Source organism: Cygnus atratus, chromosome Z (assembly GCF_013377495.2).
Source record: "Cygnus atratus isolate AKBS03 ecotype Queensland, Australia chromosome Z, CAtr_DNAZoo_HiC_assembly, whole genome shotgun sequence".
In the NCBI taxonomy this organism is placed as follows: domain Eukaryota; kingdom Metazoa; phylum Chordata; class Aves; order Anseriformes; family Anatidae; genus Cygnus; species Cygnus atratus.
In genome coordinates, this window is record NC_066396.1 from 15,268,616 (window position 1) to 15,289,395 (window position 20,780).

Genomic DNA, 20,780 nt, shown 5'->3' on the forward strand with positions numbered 1-20,780 from the left:
ATGCTCAGTGAAGCGGCATTGCAGCAGACTCACAGCGCCACAGTGGTGGGGCTGGCACCAGTGAAAGCATGGCTTGGACCTGCTTTCCATGCTGCCTTCATCCACAGCACTGCGCAGTTTTAACAGCACAAGAAAACCTGTGTGCCGCTCCTGCCATAGGTGTGGCGGTGGGCTTGGTGAGACCCACACCAGTGGGGACAGAGGTGCAACAGCCCAGGCCCTGGCTTGTGGGACACTGTGGCAGATGGCACCAGGCCACATACACTGTGACATGAAGTCCTCTGGAGCAGGGAGTGCATCTACAGTGCTCTGGCACCCCAGGGTGCTCTGTGGCAGGGGAGAGCGCTGCAGCCCCTCTGCTGGGGTGGCAGTGTGTGGGGGCTCATCGTGGGGCTGATGGCACTTGGGGGCCTGGGGATGGACGGCTGCCTTTCACCCCCTCTCACCCCATTTAATTGTGCTTTCCCTTCATGAGGAGCAGCAGAGGGATCTGGGTTGTTTAATCTGGAGAAGAGGAGGCTCAGGGGGGACCTCATTGCCCTCTACAACTGCCTGAAAGGAAGGTGCGGGGAGCTGGGGGTTGGCCTCTTCTTGCAGGTAACTAGTGATAGGACCAGAGGGAATGGCCTCAAGCTGCACCAGGTTGGAAATGAGGAGACATTTCTTCTCAGAAAGAGCAGTCAGGCATTGGGACGGGTTGCCCAGGGAGGTGGTGGAGTCACCGTCCCTGGGGGTGTTCACGGAAAGGCTGGACGTGGTGCTGAGGGACGTGGTGTAGTGGGTGATAGTGGTGGTAGGGGGGTGGTTGGACCAGGTGATCTCGGAGGTCTCTTCCAACCCCAGTGACCCCACGGTTCTAGGAGTCTCATAGAACCTCACGACCCGTCCGCCCCACAGCCCCTGCAGGCAGCCCGCAATGGCGGCGCCCCCCCCCCCGCACTACATCTCCCAGAGTGCACCGGGCCGCCCGCCCCCCAGCCCCACCCACCCCCGCCCCCCACCCGCGCGCCCTGTTGTGTGAAAGGTGACGCCGCCGTCACTTCCGCCGCGCGGTGCAGGCCGGGAATGCGAGTCGCGATTGGCCGGCGCCCGCCCCGCTTAGCAGCGTGCCGGGCAGCAGGAAGCGGCGGCAGCGGCGCGGGCGCGGCGGGGCGGAGCGCTGCAGGCGGTGAGTACCGGCCCGCGCCGCCTCCCCACCCCGCGGGGCCCGCGCGCCGCTGGGCCGCGACCCGGCCGGGCGTTAAAAGCGGATCGATTTAATGCGCGCTTTGATGACGTAACGACGGCTAACGAGGCGGCGGTGCCCGCAGCCGCCCCGCTCGGCCCCGCGGCGGCCCCGCTCCCCGCACCGGGGCCGGCCCGCGCGGCGCCCGCGCCCGCCGGCGGCCGCCCAGGCCTCTCGCGGGGCCGCCGTGCGCGGCGGGCGGCGGGCGCTGGGTAGGCCTTCCGCCTTCTCCCGCTCCTGGGACTCGGCGGGCGCTCATTGGCTCCCCACGGCGCGGGGCGGGCCATGTCGCCGCGCCGCTATTGGCTGGGATTGCGCTGACTGACAGCGGCGCCCGCCAATGGGAGGGAGGCGGTGGGGGGGAAGGCGCCGCAATGGCGGCGGCGCCTGAGGGGCCGGGGGTGGGGGGGGGCGGCGCGGCCGGGGCGCTCCTTGGGGACCGCCGGGGCCGCTCCTGAGGGAAGGAGCGCGGGGACGGGCACGGGAGGGTCCCGGTGTTGTGCCCTCCGTCAGTCCACGGAGCCTCCCGCCCCGAGGCGGCGTGGGGGTGTGTGGTCTGGCGGGCAGACCTCAGCGTGTGGGCAGAATGGGGGAAAATGGGGACGGGAGGGGTGCGGGAGTGTGGCGATAAAAGCAGGGGTGCCGCGGGGTGGGTGTGTGAGGACAGCTGCCTGTCACGGGTACGTGAAGCGTGACCAGGTAACGGTGTTAGCTCGGTAGCCGAGTCCTCCCAAGAAAATCCAGAAAACTGTCGTAAAAAATGTGTAGGAAACAGAAACAGCTGAATTTCCATCAGCTGTGGGCTGGTATGTAACCGTCAGGTGGGGCCACGTCTGCCTGCCTCCTTTGACTTTTTTTTTGATGGAGTATAGGATCATTAAGGTTGGAAAAGACCTCCAAGATCATCTGGTCCAACCATCCCCCCACCATCACCCACCAGCTTTTCCCTAAACACCCCAAGGGATGGTGATGCCACCACCTCCCTGGGCAACCCGTCCCAGTGCCTGACTGCTCTTTCCGAGAAGAAATGTCTCCTCATTTCCAACCTGAGCCTCCCCTAGGGCAGCTTGAGGCCATTCCCTCTAGTTCTGTCACTAGTTACCTGTGAGAAGAGGTCGACCCCCAGCTCCCTGCACCTTCCTTTCAGGGAGTTGTAGAGTACTGCAGTTCCTACCTCTTGCTCCAGAGTATTCATCCCTTCAGTGAACATATACAGGGCTTTGAACATGCTGTTACATTGGGCGTTTTTTTGCAATATATCACTGAGCTTTGTGTTAGTTCAGGACAATAAATTACCAGTCATAAGTAGTATGTTATTCATGTGTTGGTTTTTTGTTGTTATTGTTGTTTTATTTTGGTTCTGTTTTTTTTTGTTGTTGTTTTTTTTTTAAGTGTTCTGACAAAGACTCAAGTTTTTAAAACAAACTTTTAGGTTTGGTCAGGGGTGTGTTGATTATTTTGAGGTTGTTTTTTTTTTTTTTGTAAGATACCCCTGCAAACATGCAAATTACTCCCAAATTGCATTTGGATAGGTGGAAATCATGATATTTGAGGGTCAAAAGTTGGTTTGCTTTAACTTTTAAGGAGTTCAATTTTCAACTGCAAGTCATGCATCCTTGAATGATTTCTCAAAAATGGGTAGGAAGAATTCAACAGTCACGTAAATGGCTGTCAGCTTCCCATATGAAACTTCATGTGGAATACCAGATGACAGAGGAAAGGTGGGAACTGCTTGTCGTCTGTCTTAAGCTCATTATTACAGAAGAGGTGAGATGGAGGCAGCAGCATCCTTTCCTTCCACTTCACTTTCCCCACAGGCTGGTCTTCTCTGTCCCCTTTAAGAGCCTCATGTGTACCTCAGTGTCCACTTGGAACAGCACTGCTAGCAAGCAAAACTAGGCTTCCATAAGCATTTGCTTTTTTCCCTTTTTGCCTTTCACTTCTGTCATCTTTGTGGGACAGTTTCTGAGATGCAAGGAAGAGCGTCCTTTGTGGTGAAAATACAAATGTGACAATTTTCTTTGCTTGATATGTTAGTCATAATAAAATAACGCTTGCTTTCATCATAACTGGGTAATTATTTTCCTCTCTCCTGTTGAACCCCATAATACCGGAATGTGCGTTTGTTGGAAGGAAACTTGAACTTACGGAGCCACACGGTGGCGTTAGCATGCCTGGTGGCATCTGTTCAGATGTAGTTGGTACACACAAGGACAGGTTTGCGCTCAGGGCTTTACAATTCCAGTCAACAAACCTGCACTGGGAGTCAGGGAGCACCTCCTATTTAGTTTCTTCCAGCACTCTAAAGATACCTGCTTCTTCGTCACACCAAAAATTTCCACCTCTGTGTTCAGAGATACTAACTGCTCTTCTTTCTTCCTTCTGTCCATACTAAGCATAACAATAAAGTGAAAGGTACTTCTCAAATTCCTTTGAAGCTCATTCAAGTCTAATCGCTGTCTTCTCTCAGATACCACGTTTTTCAATGTGAGATAGACTGTGAAAAGAAACTTTCTGTGCTAACGTTGCTTTGAAATGTCTTTTTTCTGTGGCATTCTCAGCATGAGAGCCATGTGAACGTGGGAGTTGAAGACGAGGGCTGCAGCACAGACCTGAAGTCGTTTTGCTTAGAGATAATTTGTGATATGCTTTCATTGAAGCGCTTGGACTCTCTCCAGAGGTTCTTTTGCATAAGAAGCAGACTAGCATCTGCTGCATCGTCTCCACAGGCACAGTGTTTTGCTTAACCTCTTCAGGTCTGAGAACCTCCTCAACTCCCACTCATAGCTACATTTATTGTATCAGTAAGGGAGGAAGGGCCGTCAGCTTGCAAGCCCACGTGTCTCATTGAAAAGGCTGGCAACGGATATTTCGCCATGCAGGGGAAGAAGTGTAAGTAGTCTGGGTGAATAAGAAGCTTCTTGTTCTTGGGTGTGGCAACACTTTAAATACAAGGCAGCTCCTATGTACACAGAAGCTGTAAAGCGCTGCCTTATTACGTCCTTTCTTAAAGGAAGTGAACGTCTTGTGTTCACTAGATACCAACTGTGACTTATTTAAATAAGGAATTTTTAAGAACTGTTCTTGCACCAAGTGGATCGGTAGAACCGCAGAAAGTGGCTGTGTAAAGATTCTGGTGTTATGCTGATGAGATGCTGTTAAATAGTTAGCTGTACAGATGTTACATCCCTGCATTATTTGCTTTGAGGGAGGTGGGTCCTCGTTAAATACATAGAATAAAGCGATACACAGTTCAACTGTACTTTGATTAAATATAAATAAGGCCATACTCTACTTCATTAACCCAATTGTTTTCTACCTTTTAGTTAAAATCAGGTAAACCTGTTACCAGTTTGGTGTTTCTGTGGGCTTTGTAGTCCACAAAATGTGCCAGTTAGTTCACATTTGTATACTAACCTGACTGTGCGTAGCATTTACTGAGTGGTGCAGTATTCTTATTCTGCTACACGTCTTTTGCAGACTAGTCCTTCTGCCATGGAAGCCGAAGAAACGATGGAATGTATCCAGGAATTCCCAGAGCACTATAAAGTTATTTTGGATAGACTGAATGAACAACGTGAGCAGGACCAGTTCACAGACATCACTCTGATTGTGGATGGTATGTATAGGCCTGTGGACCAGTTGGTATATTAGGAGTTATGAAAGCTGTGCTGGGAAGCTCTTGGGTTGGTCTTGACGTAGCTGTCAAATGGGCCTGTTAACAAATTCTTGGTTCTGTACTGGTCTGTGAGTTGCATGCGGACTTTCTTTTAAAGTCTTGGGGTGAACAGCATCTCCAGCAGTGATTAATAATTGTGCTTCTGTTTTTCCAAACAAGTGGCTAAATATTTTCAGATAGTATCCTACTCTGCAACTGCTGTACTATACTTAATGTCACCCAAAATATTTACAAAACATTTTTAAAATGCTTTTTTTTTGACTTAATGTGATTCTGTTTGCATGCAGAGAACTCGTACAAATATTGTTTAAAAAAAAAAAGCTTGAAATACAATTTCCTCCTTGCTTCTCTAGTATCTGCATACTATGTTTAATATATTGTTAAAATAAGGAAGAATAATTTACTTTTCTTTTTCTGTGTGTTCTAGAGTTGTAAATGTTAGTCTAAAAGGAAGATGGAGATACAAGTGCTTAGAAAAGAGGGTGTCTGGTAGATACCCAAGATCGCTTCTAACCCGAAACGTGTCTTAGAATGGATGAGCATTTTGGGGAAAATAGGCAGTGTCCAGTAGAATGGACTCGACTAAAGGAGAGCTGCCTGACCATTGAAAGGGTAACCAGAACTCACTTGGAGAAAAGGGATTGTGTAGAGCCTGGATTAGAAAAAAGGAAACAAATGAAGAAGAGATTACTATTATGGAATCACTGTTATTTCACTGGCACTTCTTGCACAAAACTTAGACTGAATGTTTGCTCCTGCTCTAGTGTTACCAAATCCATTTACATTACCAAGTCTTTTTGTTGGACTCAAAGCTTTTTTGTGCAGCTGTGTAGTTCTAATCTACATTGCTTCTCTCATCTTGATCTCATGGGGCCTTATAAATGTTTATATGCCTGCACCAAGGAGAAGACAACACAGTGATGGGGAGTACAGAGTCTGGAAAAGAGAGAGAACAAATCAGAACTGCTTCTGTTCTGCAGGGGTGTTTAAGCTAGCTGAAAGGGTGATAAAATAGATCAGTACATAGGAGTGCCAAAAAGCACAGAGAATTTGGATGAAGTCTGAGAGCTGAGCCTAAGACATCCATGAAAAAAGTTTGCACAAGGACTTGCCGTAAATTAAGTATCTGAAAAGAGAAACACACAGAAGTGAGCAAGTTCTCTGACTTTGAGTTGCAGACCTTCAGCAAGGGTCGCATGAGATGTGGAAGGCTAGCTGCAGCAGCATCTCATGTTACAAGGAGACACATTAAGTGACTGTATTCTGCTAGAGTAGATTTGTAGGCTAGGTGTTACAGCTGTTCTCTTTCGTGCATCTGCTCTTATTCTGCAATAAGTATGGAAGGTGTCATCCTAAACTAAAATTTTTGTCTGTTTTCACAGGTCACCATTTCAAAGCTCATAAGGCTGTTCTTGCTGCCTGTAGCCAGTTCTTCTACAAATTCTTCCAAGATTTCACTCAGGAGCCCTTGGTGGAGATTGAAGGTAATCTGGTTCATGCAGATAAAAACTTTCAGAGCTGTGTGCTGGAACTGGAAACGGATGTGGTGTCCTTGGTGCAGGCTGAATCATAGAATCATTAAGGTTGGAAAAGACCTCCAAGATCACCTGGTCCAACCACCACCCTCCTACCGATATCACCCACTAAACCATGTCCCTAAGCGCCACGTCCAACCTTTCCTTGAGCGCTCCCAGGGACGGTGACTCCACCACCTCCCTGGGCAACCCGTTCCAATGCCTGACTGCTCTTTCTGAGAAGAAATGACTCCTCATTTCCAACCTGAACCTCCCCTGGCGCAACTTCAGGCCGTTCTCTCTTATCCTAAAAGATATAGGTACCTAGTGATATCAATTAATTTTTTAGGTCTCAGTTCTTGAGTTGTTCTGAGGCAGCTGTTGGCACCAGAAAAAGCTTCCCTCAAAATAAAATTGAAAAGAAAAAGATCAGTCTTATATTAAATGTTTTGGAAGTAACCCAATGAGGTTCTGAGTTGATTGGTTTTCTTTTCCAATACATGCCTAACGGAGGTTGCAGTCACTGTATTTTTTTAGGACTAGCAGTCTATCGTATAACCTTTTCCTTGGTAACAGCCAGTCTGGTCAGATGAAAAGGCTCCCAGTGAAGGCCAGTGGCAGGTGTGTTAGCTGGGATGCAAGAACAGGATAGACATGGAGCAATACTTGCCTGGTAGGCCAGGAGCAATTTCTTGGAGCAATCATCTGCTGGTCAGAGGTCTTTTGAGAAAGAGATATGCTCTAAATATGATTTAAATATGTACTTTTTATTGTACTTTAAATACTAAATAAATAAACTGTACTTTAAATATGTACATTTTACTGTTCCACACAAACAGCTTTTTGCCCATCTTATCTTTCTTTTACTTTTACCTTTGTTATGGCATGATTCTATAGTTGTTCCAAATTTCCGTGTTTCTATAGCAGACTTGTTATTCCAACATGAGCTTTTCAAGGGTGTTGTCTTCATGAAACTGGCAGCTAAAGTATTGTGGGCAAAATGGTGAGCAGGCAAGTGTGCAAGATTGATCAGATAAAGGTACTGAGGCATTGTTAACTTGCTTTTCTTGCTTCCAAACAGGTGTAAGTAACATGGCATTTCGTCACCTAATAGAATTCACCTATACAGCAAAACTAATGGTGCAAGGTGAGGAAGAAGCAAATGATGTTTGGAAAGCAGCTGAGTATCTACAGATGCTAGAAGCAATCAAAGCACTTGAAATCAGGTAAACACATAAGCCTCTTTTTCTTCCCAACACTGAAATGTAGTCGTAAGAATCATTTTACTAGAGCTGTCTGCTGGTATTTTGCAGTGCTGTTCTTATCCTGGAACTTCGGAAACTTGTTTGGGGCCATATACTTTTCAATTGCACAATAGGGGTCAGAATAACAGAGGCTAAAAAAGGAATGTTTCATTCTTTGGGCTGGAGCTCAATGGCAAGTGACATGGCTGGTAAACATCACGGCCATTGTAGGGCTGTGTCTCTGTGGAACCAATACGAGGTCTCTGGGCTATCTGACTCCACCTGATTGAGAGCCGTGTGTACAGTGCTTCAGGTAATTAGATCGCATTAACAAGTTTGTGTTGGTATTTTGATTTCACGCAGCTTTCTGCTGTTTCTGAGAGAATAGGTAGTGATCTTAAAGCTCCCTGGTGCAAAACTAACCTATCAAAACTCTTGAGTAAATATAGTTGGTGTAATCAGTTTTATACTGGATAAATACTTAATTGAATATTCCTGTGGCACATCTTATCCAGTCTGGTATCTGTACTCAGTTGCAAAACTACAACCTGAGAAAAGCAGGTGACATTCCCACCCTGCTGTTTTTTTCCCTGTCATTCCCTTTCACAAAGTGTGGTCATGTAATCATTCCTTCTGGATGGTCCACCGTTTCAGCATGAAGTAGGGGGAGGGGTCTTATGGTTATCATGGCTTTCTCTTCTAAACTGACTGAAAGATCTTTGCATCAAGGATAAGGTTCCTCTTTATCTTTCCATAAACAGCATTGGCCAAGGGGAATGGCATCAGCCCAGAGTTCCCCTAGAAGCCAGTTAGCATTTTCTTTAAAAAATAAAAATAAAAAAGGCAAACAAAAAACTCCATGGTACACTAGAAACTTGGTTTTCAGTATCAACAAAAGAACTTACCCTGTGCTTATTCTGGGGATTGGCAGCAGAGCAAAAAGTGTGCAATTTTTTAATAGAAGAGATACAAGATTGCGTTTCTGGTCCGGCGTTCCAACCCCGCCAACACTTGTGTTTTGACATTATTGAGATTAAACATAATACTATCAAGATAACTTCTATTCAGGAAAAAAAGCAGACCTTTGTGTCTGCCTGAGAAATTGAAAAGATACTTGAAATTGAAAAACTATGTTCTAAATGGTACCAGTTTCAGTCAGTGTACACCAGTAGAGCTGTTGAACCAGGATTTGGATCAGCCCATCAAAATAAACTGCCCAGCATGCGAGTATTTCCCAGTGTTGCATAATGTTGTGCAGTTTGTTGGTTATCCATCACCAGTAAATTCTATAATTCTTATGTTACAAGCGAAAAAAATATTTAACACATGCAAGCTAGTCTATTCTTAGTTTTTTCCATTGTTAATAGATTGAAAGGCTGTTTTTATTATTATTGATTTTTTGTTTGTTTTCATTGCTTTTTTTTTTCTTGACAAAAAACAAACAAGCTTGAGTACCACTATCAGTCTCTCCTCAACAGTAGGAGTGGGAGGAATTATAATACAGTGCCACAGTTTGAGCTTTAACTTAAGCTTTCAGGTTAAGCTTCAGAAACTTCAGCTAAAGTAGAAATAAATGGTAATCGAGCAAGCCCCTTGTATAATGCATCAAAGAGATGGACATCACATAACCTAGACTAGAAAGAAAACAACCAGCTGTTATTCATTAAAGTGCAGTTGTGCTGTAAGTGTGTATTCATGTTCAGACTTTCACACCAGGTGCTCAAGGATGGTAGTCTCCTCTTTGCTGGGGATATTATTCTTTTGGTACATGATCCTGGAGCTCTTTGCAGTAATGTGCAGAGTAACTTATCTTCTAAATTTCAGAAATCTAGGGTAGATTAAACTATAAGTTTAGATATTCTGTCTTCCTGTATCTGAATATTTTAAGATGTAATTTGATAAGCTCTATCCTGCATTAGATCATTAGCTGCATATTTCTGACATGATATGCAGATACTGAAGGAAACCTCACCTCACCTGTTACTAGCAAACCCAGAAGCAGTAGGGACTGGGTTACGTGAAAGGATTCATCACACTGCAAAGGAAGGTGAAAGCATTAGATTACTCCTGTCAGTCTGGTTTGAGGGGAAGATATCTGCCCATTTCCAAAACCAAAAATCAAGAGTAAAACCTCCAGCATGTAAGCACTGTGGGTAATCTTGAGTGTCTGGCTTGAAGGCACTGGCTCGCTCAGCTCTGCATGTGGTTGGCATGGGATGCTATCCCTGATGTCTCGGAGGAAGGGGGTTGTGTGTGTATGGTGCAGGGATAAGAGGAACCAAGCTGGGGGAGGGGGGATTGTGTAAGACCAGAAAATTAGAGTACTCTTTCCACATCCAAGTGAGTTTTTCTTTTTTTTAACCTGTGTGCTTTCCTAAGTACTAGATGTTATGATAATCGTTGTGTAAGGTCACACCTACAGTGCTTTCTAGGAGCCTAAGTGTTACAGGCAATCACCAGAGATTAAGAGGTGCGTAGCATAGGAAGGACTTGAATCTTATTTCTGAGTAGGCAGGCAGAAGAACTCTGCCCTTTGTGAAAGTTCTCAAGTGCAGAATTTCACAGGTTGTTCAGATAAACCTGTGCCATTAGGCTAACTGGTCTTTTTATTGATGCATTGTGTATTGTTCAAAGCAGAGCTTTTTAAAACATTTTAGTAGCCTGATGTAAAAGGCTCCATAGCTCCAAACTTCCTGTTTTACAGGACTAATGAGTATAGATGAAGGACAAATTATCTTCTAAAATGCACACGGGTTATGTGCATTCAGCTTCATTGAGAAACACCTAGAATGTGTTTAATGCAGAAGCTCAGTATCGGGCAGGAGTTGTTATGTAATTGCTTGTGGATCTTAACCATGTTTATGCAAATGCTTTACAGGAACAAAGAAAATTCATCACCCTTAGAATCAAATCAAACCCAAGGTAAAAATAAACCAAAAAAGAGGAAGATAGCTGAAACTTCTAACGTTATCACAGAAACGCTGCCATCTGCAGAATCAGATCCGGTTGAAATCGAGGTTGAGATTGCTGAAGGGACAATTGAAGTGGAAGATGATAGCATCGAGACACTTGAAGAAGTAGCTTCTGCAGAGCAATCCATAAAGTACATACAGACAACAGGTACATCAGATGAATCTGCTTTGGCTCTTTTGGCAGATATCACCAGCAAGTATCGTCAGGGAGAGCGAAAATGCCAGATCGAAGAAGAAGGTGACAGTGCAACTGATCCCTCGTGCAAACAGGTAGAAGGTATTGAAATTGTGGAACTTCAGCTGTCACACGTGAACAATTTATTCCACTGTGAGAAATGTAACCGTTCGTTTAAATTGTTTTACCATTTTAAGGAACACATGAAAACACACTCTACTGAGAGTTACAAGTGTGACATATGCAATAAAAGGTACCTACGAGAGAGTGCTTTGAAACAGCACCTCACCTGTTACCACCTCGATGAAGGTGGCGCCAGCAAGAAGCAAAGACCTGGCAAAAAAATACATATATGCCAGTACTGTGATAAACAGTTTGACCACTTTGGACATTTTAAAGAGCACCTCCGGAAGCACACAGGTAAGAGCACTGCTGTAGTCAAGTACTTGTGGCTTTGGCCTCTTTGGGTTTTCGCATGTTCGTGGAAAGTAGAGATAATGCTGAAGAGAACCCACAAGTGCTTAGAAATTCTTAGCTTCTAGTTACAACTAAAATCAAAGAATCATCGAATTGTGTTGATGATTCTATACTGATGTTTTTTTCCCATTGATATAAACTGTGAGGAATTGAGTTTGTTTTTTTTTAAGTGGTTAAAAATATGCTCCTAGAACTGGAAAACCTTAATGAAGTTTCTCTTGAGTGTATTAAACATTGTTGTAAGAATTACTTTGTAAGGCGTGCTTACTTCTTCAAATGTACCAAACTGAGTAGCTACTTTTATTTTCACAATTCTCCTAGTTTAATTTTTCTGTTGAAATAAGATCTGAACAGTGAGCTTGTCAGTGTGAAATACCCTCTTATGACAATACCATCCTTGGTCTTGATGTCTATGATTCAATTTTATTTGCATATTAAGTAACACAGCAAAACATTTCTACTGGCTATAGTAGACTTATATTACTGTAAAATCTGACTTTTTGACATCTGGATAGCATCTTTTGAGTACAAAATTGCTTGTGCCTCCTTCAGTCTTTCTTATAATATGAGAAGTCTGTACTATCTGTACAGATACTAAGCATTATGTAGATGAATTTATATTTAAATTATATATAAATAATTATATTAATTATGAGTAATAGTTATATATTATAATACATACAAAGTATTTATATGTAAAGACCATATAAAATATGGTCTGGTATCCAGGTGTTTTTGTTTAATATGTCAGTCATGAGGTATCAGTAAGATTTAATGTAGAGGAGCAGCCCCTATCTTTTTATCTTGTTAAAGCCTTTTAATTGGAACCTCTTTGTGTTATGGGACAGGTGTGTATTGATGCATGAATGACACTGTATCCAGTCTACTCCAAATAGTCCCTTAAGAGTTGCATTTGTAAGAAGTCCTTAGCAAATCCATATTCCCTATAAAGTAGAGAGTGTTTCTGTGGCGTGACTAAGACAGCTACCAGCTATGTAAGGAAAGTCTTTTCAGAGAGAAGTTTTTGGTAGGTTAGCAGAGTAAACAAAATATCTTCATGTGATAGTTGCTGTTGTGACAGAAGTTGGGACACAAAGTAACAGCATATCACAGGAGATCCAGTGTACTGTGTCGATATGTATTGATCCAAGTAGAACTCATGGAATTTAATTACTTTTGGTTTCACATTTTGAAAGTCTTAAGTTAAAATCAAACCTGATACTACCATATAACTGTGCTTTCCTAAGGTCAGTGGAAAAACACCCACTGAGCCAAACACTTTCTAAATTCTTAATTCTAAACAACATTGGTTGAATACTAAAATAAAATTAAGTGTCCAGGGAGAAAATGTGCTACAAACTATCTCGTCCTGCTGCTGTTTAATTACAACACCAGCAATAACATTAAAGTAGCAAGTCCAAAAGAAATGCATGTCATGTATCCCTGAAAATGTTAAGTCATCTCCAGAATTTATAAAAAGGGAGATTTTTTGGTGTGATGTAATGATCCTTTTTTTTTTCTTGCATGAAAGTGAATGAGATTTCAATTGCCAGTTGGAAGTAACTCACAAGACAAATTCTGCAAGACTGTTATTAATGTATATCCACTGAATTTAATAACTAGTCTTGCACAGGAAGAGCCGTTTCCTCATAAAGAAGTCAATCTTAAAAGGAAGCTACTGCTCTCAATATTCTCGTCTTGTCTTTTTTTTTTCCAAAGTTTTTATCCCCTACCAGAAAGAGATACTGAACAGCTTTGATTTCCCATGATTTCCCTGGGAATTTTGACTGCTAAATATTTCTCAAAGTTAGGCTTATTTATGGAGGCTGCATGTGCTCACATGAGTGAAGATGGAAATTAAGGAGTTTTGTGCTCCTAGCAGCCATGATGCCTGACATGTCTGGAAATCCTGTAATTGACATAATTTGTATACAGATAATACAGACTTGTTAGGAAAAAAATTAATCAAGGTCTTTGCCGTTCTGTGGTAAATTTAAAATATGCTTTACACGAAGCTCACTTTAAACTGCAGATAACATCTTCCATAGAAGTTAACAAATGGACTCTGTTTGCATACCTTGAATAAATAATTGTAGAGTTCATTTGATAAATACCTGTTTTTGGTGTACTTGTGGGCAGAGGGGAACTACCGTTTCTCTCTAAACACATTTTAAATAATGGTGTGGTAGCTTTATGTTCAGGGATGAATTTCTTACATATATATGTATTATGTGTATATATGTATGTATTTCTTATATGCAGGGATGGTATTTCTTATATATTAGGCAAAGAGAAATTACAGTGTTAGTTGTTAGAAATTCCTTTGGGTTAAAAATGTTTATTTTGGGCCTTTGGGTTAAAAACATTTATTTTGGGCCATCTCCTTCCCAACAGTTCCTGTCCTGAGTTACTTACAATAGGCAAGGGAAATTTCATTCTTTCTCATACACTGAAAAAAGACGATCATCAGATCCAGGAAAAACAAAAAAACTCTTCATAAAATGTCAGTTAGATGGGGCTAAGCTCACAGCTGGATGGCAGCAGGCTGTCGTGCCTCACAGAGGAGCTCTGCTCCTGCACGCATTGCCAGTGTGTCTCTGGGGGTAGCTGGGCTGGCAGGATGATGGATGTGCTTTGATGCCTGTGCTTTCTTTCCATCGCCCCCAAGCTGTGCAGCCTGGGTCACTGTGCTGATTTGTGCAGTGCACGGAGTCGCACTTCTTTCAACTCTTGGATATTGCCACCACTGTCATTGAATTGTCACTGTCAGATGCTTTTGCCACTATGTGTGGGAGATTACTGAAGAATTTGAGTAAGAGAAGAATAAATCTGTCCCTGACTGGGAGGTGGCTGGCACCAAGTAACTATTTAAATGTGGCCATATTGCAGGGCCGGTGAAGTTATGTGCTGTGAGGTCTGTGCTCTTTTATCTTCTTGGCTATAAAACAGTCTCCAAAAAACATAGCCTTTGGTAATCATTAAGGGGAATATTCACACGTTTAATTTTTTTCTGTAGACTTTGAGTGTGTAAGCAAGAATTATAGGCTACTTGTGGATTTCTGTTGAAAACCTAATTAGGCACTTCTGAATATCTTTTTCTGAAAATGTGGGTTTATTGGCTTTCCATCCCAGTCAGTAACTACTGTCTTCCTGAAAATGTAGGCTTTAAATCTTAATCCAGATAGAATAAACTCTTACATTATTCACTGAAATGTCTCAGCGTCTTTTGGAGTTCATTAAGCAGTTTGTTTCAATAGTTAGGGTGTTGCCAGTACCTTCACAGATTAATTATCAGACAGTCAGAAGAAACATGCTGTTCCGAGGTTTTTTTGTACTTTCATTTCCTTGAATTTCGTTGTGTTTACGCATGATGAAATTAGTAAACAGACACCAGTTTTTCTTTTTTCTGCTTGATGTCAGTAATAGCAATATACTACTTTGGATGAAAAAGAGAAAACAGAGCCTGTTTTCATCTTCCCCTGCTTGCTGTCCTTAGCTGGCTTCCCAATGAAAAACACTCCTCTTTTTGGTACCAGGTTTGAAATGAAGTGACCGAATAGAAAGGAATTTTTGTCTTGCTTGTGACCATCTGTGCCATGTCTCGCTTTGCTTTCTCTTCACTCTTTTTCATTTTTGGCTTGGTTTCTTCTTTTTGTTAAATGCTGATACATTGTTACTTCATAGTTATTCTGTGCCAGCTTTTTTTCTGGAGCTCAGTTTTAGCTCTTCAGCATAAGCTGTTACCATTCCTGAATATATAACTTGGTATTTTTTAATACTTTCTTTATTGTGCAACTTTGTATAATTTCTAATGTTGAGTCTTTAAATATTATCAGGTGAAAAGACAGAAATAGCTGCTATTTCATTAAGATATTTTGACAGGCTAGTGATCTAACTTCCATAAAAACCTAAACATACGTTAATTAGCACCAGCAGTTATGTCAGATCCTTTTTCTAAATGAGAATTATGATTCCACATTAAGACTTTGCCCTTTTATTTATATAAATGAAGTTTACGCAGGGTGTCTTTCTCTTCTTCTATAGAATAATCCAGTTGGCCAAGCCTTTACAGCATGTCTATCAGTGAGAGGGGAAGAAGGGAGAGCTGACAGAAAACTGATTTTATGCCGTTATAAATCCCTGTCTGTCTTAATAGGTGAAAAACCATTTGAATGTCCAAACTGCCACGAACGTTTTGCTAGAAATAGCACACTCAAATGTCACTTGACGGCCTGTCAGTCTGGAGCTGGAGCTAAAAAGGGAAGAAAGAAGCTGTATGAATGTCAGGTGGGTAATGAAAGTCACAGAATCCGAGGCTAGGTGCCTCCGTCCTGTGCTGAGGGAGTGTGGGAGTACTAAGTGGGAAAGGCAGCAAGAGTGGGCTTACATCTCCAAGAACCACTTTAACTAAAACAAATACAAGGATCACATTCAACCACAGCATGCAGATAAATTTTTATATTTAAGTAGTTCCATTTAAAATGCGGAATTACTGGTGTGGATTTTCATAATACTTTGTTAATCTTTCTGCTTCCTTTTCAAGGTTCTTGATGCACTGACCTAGGCCTTTCCTGCTTGTGAACATGCTTCACTAAAGTCCAAAATACAAAGTACTATTTTATTTCCTATTTTATTATTCTTCTGTTTGATACCCAGTATGTTGACTTTACCTGTAAAGTCATTCCATATTGTGATGACAATCTGTAATGTCTTTTTAAGCAAATATAAATGCTATAAATAGATAATGTAGGGTACTTTTTCACTATATATAACTGGGATTCAAAAAGGTTTTCAGAAGAATTTTGCTTGACTCTTAAAAGTCAGCTTTTAAAGGCTAGAAACATGAGAACTGAGGTTGGCTGTAGCAGTTTATTTGCTGTTTTGCTGCTCCAGTCTCAATTAAGAATACATTTCTTCCCCCCACCACACCCACTACCCTTAAGACTCTCACCCTATTTAATTTACAGAAATACTGTGGTTTTAAGTTAATTTGGGTTGTATAGTGAAGAAAACTGCTGGACGTGGGCTTTATTTCTTCCAAAAGAGATGGATCTCATTCACAGAAAGCAGCAAATGCTGCAGGAAATGAATGGATGAATTCTGTAGGTTGCTAGTCATGTCATTGAATTGGAAGTTCGACTGTGGCCGTTGTATTATTTAGCTTTTATCCTAGTCTGAAATTAACTCTTGTGAGTGTACCTATATCTTAAAGATAAGACAGCTTTGATCATGAGAACTGCTGGGTAACACAAAGTCGTAACTAGTAGCCTCAGACTGAATATACTGTTTTGTGACCCTTTGGTTTAATTTCACTGTGTTGTAGCTTTCTGTTTATTAATTGATACCATGTCCTCTCACAGATGTTGTGAATATGGATTAGTAGCTGAATGTGGATTCAGCCCACAGCAATTACAGTAATTCCTGGATAAGTTTTTCTTGAATTCTTCCCTGTTTAGAATTAAGTTTGAATAGTGTTCAGTACATAAAATCTTGTCTCCCTGAAGAAGGGAAAAAATAAAAAATAAAAATTTATGTTTGCTTGATGACCATTTTTGTTACTCTTCAGTGTATGTCTAGACGACTAAATTAGGCTATCAATTATGTGCCTGGACATTACTAATAGTTATTATCTTTATATATCATGAAGTAATTTTAAGTGGTTATTTATAAGGTTAGTATTTTGAATGTGTGCTGTCCAACTTTATTTCATTTTAAAGCATGAGCCTGTGGAGAAGAAAGCCTGGCAATAGCAACACAAACCTGTTTTTAACAGACTTCAACAGCAAAATGAAGTTTATTCAGATCCATTTTACAGACCTGTTCCTTGAGTTAATCCCTGTCAGATAATCCATTAGCCTTCTGTGCTGTCACCAAAAATGAAGAGATGAAACATTTTCTTTCTAAAATGTTTGCCAGCAGTGAAGGAGTGCTGAAACATGTTCTTAGCTTCTTTTTGCCAATGAGAACCCTTGCATGGTCAAAGACTCCTGACCCTGTTTCTTTAGTGCAAGTGTGACTCTACCCTACTTTTCTCTCTCAGGCACCTTATTAATTTCTACAGTGTCTTTGTGTATTGTCCTCAGGCTACACACCTCAGTACCAGCTGAAGGGAAGACAGTGTGTTCAAGTATTCTATGTAAATAGTGCGTCTGCAGTCTTCGCAGTACTTTTAGCTGGACAAGTCTAACAGATGGAGTTTTAAGAGATTTTCATGTACTGTTATTTATTTATTTTGAAAAGGCAAAATGGGGGAGTTTAGTCTAGCCAGTTAAACTTCACAATTCTGTGAAGAAAATAAAGGTGATGGGGAAAAGTTGGCTAGCAGTACTGCATCTAGAACTTCAGTAACAGGACAGTTTGTATTACACTTTCATCATGCTGTACTATTACACAAATTGCTTTCCACCCAAAATTCTAGCAACTCTTACTGGTGCCTGCTTCTGTATGTGAATTTCACATAAGCTTGAAATAGGAAATCTTTCAAATGTTGTACTGACTCATAAATTCAGTAGGTATCCTGTATATGCACAACTCAAAATGTCACACTTCCTTAAATAATAATAGGTGCTCTGTTCATCTGAAACTGACTTCTCAGCTTTTACCTCTAACATATATGTGTGTGTTTTAAATCTATGTAGCAAGAAGCTAACACTGCGTGAAGCCATGGACTGAAATAGGCACTATGCTTTGTCATATTTCTGTTGGCACTGTTTAACATGCTCTGTCTTCTGTTTCAGGTTTGTAACAGCGTGTTTAACAGCTGGGATCAATTTAAAGATCACTTGGTGATACACACTGGTGACAAACCCAACCACTGTACCTTATGTGATTTGTGGTTTATGCAAGGCAGTGAGCTGAGAAGGCATCTCAAAGACATGCACAATATTTCAGAACGACTGGTGACAGAAGAGGTTCTTCCAGTGGAAGCTGTGGAAGCTGAACCAGTAACATCAATGACTATAATAGAACAAGTGGAACAAGTTCATGTCCTACCAGTAATTCAGGTACAAGTGGATCCTGCACAGGTAACTGTGGAACAGATGCACCAGGATCTCATACAGGACAATCAAGTGAAAGGCGCGCAGTTGGATGAACTACAAGAACAGGTGCAAATTAGTTACTTGGAGGTTGAGCACATTCAGACTGACCACGGTGCTGAAGTTCATGTGGAGCAGTTGCATGTTGAGCATGTAAATCAAATACAGATGGAAGAAGTACAAGCAGAACTTATAGATGGAACAGACCTTGAACAAGTAGAATACGAAAGTATTGATCAAGGAGAAGCAGAAGAAAAAGAACCTAGTCACGTAGCTGATGCAGATAAGGAGGATCATGAACAAGCTGAAGACTTAAAAGCTCAACAATTAGTGGACACGCAGACTGAAAAGGTGGATGACTAGGACAATTGACTGCGTGCAGGTTTAGGAGTGAAATACCAAATTATTTTTGTTAACTTTTACATTGTTTTTTGAACTGTAAATGGTCATCTTTCCAATATGCTGTCCTTAGCAAGCTGGACAAGTGGACCAAAGTTAGCTTTCTTCATATACAACTACACTTCTGTCATATGTGAAAAATAACTGTCATGTAATACCACGGAACAGAAACTACCACCGAAATGGACAGCTTTGTGATGATTTTAGTAATGAGTAGCTTGTCTCACTGTTATGCCATCCCTGGGTATATGTAAGAGTAACTTCATCTCTTTTCCTCTTGCAGTAGAAGCAAACTCTTGTTATAGATTTGCAGGGTGTCTGTGGCAGAAGAGTTAGTAAAATCTGGTGGGTTCTAGTATAAATGACCAATCAGATACCTGTGAATTTTCTGGGCAGACTGCCATCCAAATGCAGTACTGTATCTAACAGCAGTCCCTGCGTTTCTTTAATGTGAGAAGCTTTATATCAAGCTGGAACTTCTGAACTTTCAGTCTGGGGGAAAGCTGTTTTTGCTGGAGGTCTGAGAGCACAAAAATTCTGTGCCTTCTCAACAGTGACTGGTTAAATTTCCACAAAGCTTCTAGAGTGTTCAAGAACCTAGTTCAGTAAAAAGGCAATGTAGGTAACGTTATAGTGCTTTATATTTTTGCTTAAAATTGTCAGCTACTGATTTTTTTTGCATTAAACTTAGAATGGGGGGAGTGTTGAGGGAGAAAACAGATTCCACTTAGAGGCAATAAGACGCTCTAAAAGGAACATCTTAAAACAGGAAAAGCTCGATAGAATCTGTGGTAAACATGAGCTGGAAGAAAGCTACCAGCAGATTCTTCTTTTATAAATCTTCATTTTTGAAAATGAATTTGTTTTAACAAGTATAGAGAAGACTTGTCTATATGGTATCAGGTTCCTGGTTATGGGGATTTTTTTGAAATGGAATTCTGACACTTGACACAAAGATGTTGTGCTAAAAATAAAAGTAAAAGCCATAGGTATGAGTGCTAAGCTGTGGATTGAAAAGTAGGAGTGTAAACATTTAAATCAATATTAGACAATAAAATAATACCAACCATGAAATGTTGCATTATTTGCTTCATCCAATAAACAAGAAACAATTTAGTGACTGGCAATTACAGTGCCAGATCCCAGTGATAAGAATCAATCCCATTTTAATAAGATTAATAGCTCATTACTGTGAAGTTAAGTTTGTTTTAGAAAATATTGGTCTGGCTCTGTGTTCAGCCATACTAAGGACTTCTAATTCCCAATTATTGCCTTGTTCCATACTTCTGAAAAACTCTTTTTAAAGCCTTAACTGAATGGAGGAATTATTGCAAGGAAGTTCCCTAATGCGCTTAGTAATCCCATAGATCTTAGTTAAAACCAAGTTTTTCTATTGTCGTCTCCAAAGGCGGAATTATTTCCTCAAACTTGTGCTTTTCAGTCTCATTCAAAATGATTCTTGCGTTTCATCTTATTTTTTGAGAAACTGTTGCAAAACAAACACAAATCTCAATTAAAGGATCTCAATTAAAAATTTCAAACAATTTGATTAATGTAACTTGCATTCTTTTTTAATGATGTGTTTTGTTTCCTGAGTTGCAAATAGTACGTGATGAGATTCTGTGCTAAGGGAAGAAGGTGGCACAATGCTAATCATGCAAGTGGAAATTGGCTATTGTATTTATACTTGGTTTTTTGATGACATGGAGGGGGCAGGCCTGCTTGCTTTGCTGCATATCTGTTTGTTTTAGGTATCTGTAAAGTTGTGCATATGGACACAAGATCTGTATCTGTGGAATTAAAGGAACAGCCTGTCTGCGTGTCTTAATGAAACTAAAGAAATCAGGTGGTATTGGTAATAGGGCTGTAGCTTAGCAAGCACTGTTGGTTTTGTTTTGTTTGATCTCCCATTTTCAACAATGGCTTGTGAGTTAGCAGAGCAAGGATGCTCAGTTGTGCCCAGTGCTGCCTTCATCCAGAGTGCTGCTGAGCCCATGTGGGAGCGTGGAAGGGGCAGGAGCAATCCTGCATGTTCACCTTCAGTGGAGGAAGGAGAGG

The 20,780-nt window shown here is 41.6% G+C and overlaps 1 protein-coding gene across 3 annotated transcripts; it reads left to right on the forward strand.

The window, feature by feature from the left end:
* The first annotated feature begins 1,038 nt into the window (after positions 1-1,038).
* ZNF131 (zinc finger protein 131) lies at positions 1,039-20,548 on the forward strand. 3 transcript variants are annotated; one of them, XM_035566174.2, is made up of 8 exons: positions 1,048-1,168; positions 4,706-4,844; positions 6,287-6,388; positions 7,500-7,644; positions 10,541-10,904; positions 11,007-11,229; positions 15,443-15,573; positions 18,024-20,432. In XM_035566174.2, the coding sequence occupies exons 2-8, from the start codon at positions 4,721-4,723 to the stop codon at positions 18,684-18,686; spliced, it is 1,752 nt and encodes a 583-aa protein (XP_035422067.1). In that variant the 5' UTR covers positions 1,048-1,168; positions 4,706-4,720; the 3' UTR covers positions 18,687-20,432. The 3 variants fall into 3 exon arrangements, with proteins under 3 accessions (XP_035422064.1, XP_035422067.1, XP_035422066.1); XM_035566171.2 differs by having other exon boundaries at positions 1,039-1,168; positions 10,541-11,229; positions 18,024-20,548; XM_035566173.2 differs by lacking the exon at positions 1,048-1,168 and adding an exon at positions 3,455-4,117 and having other exon boundaries at positions 10,541-11,229.
* The last annotated feature ends 232 nt before the right edge of the window (positions 20,549-20,780 follow it).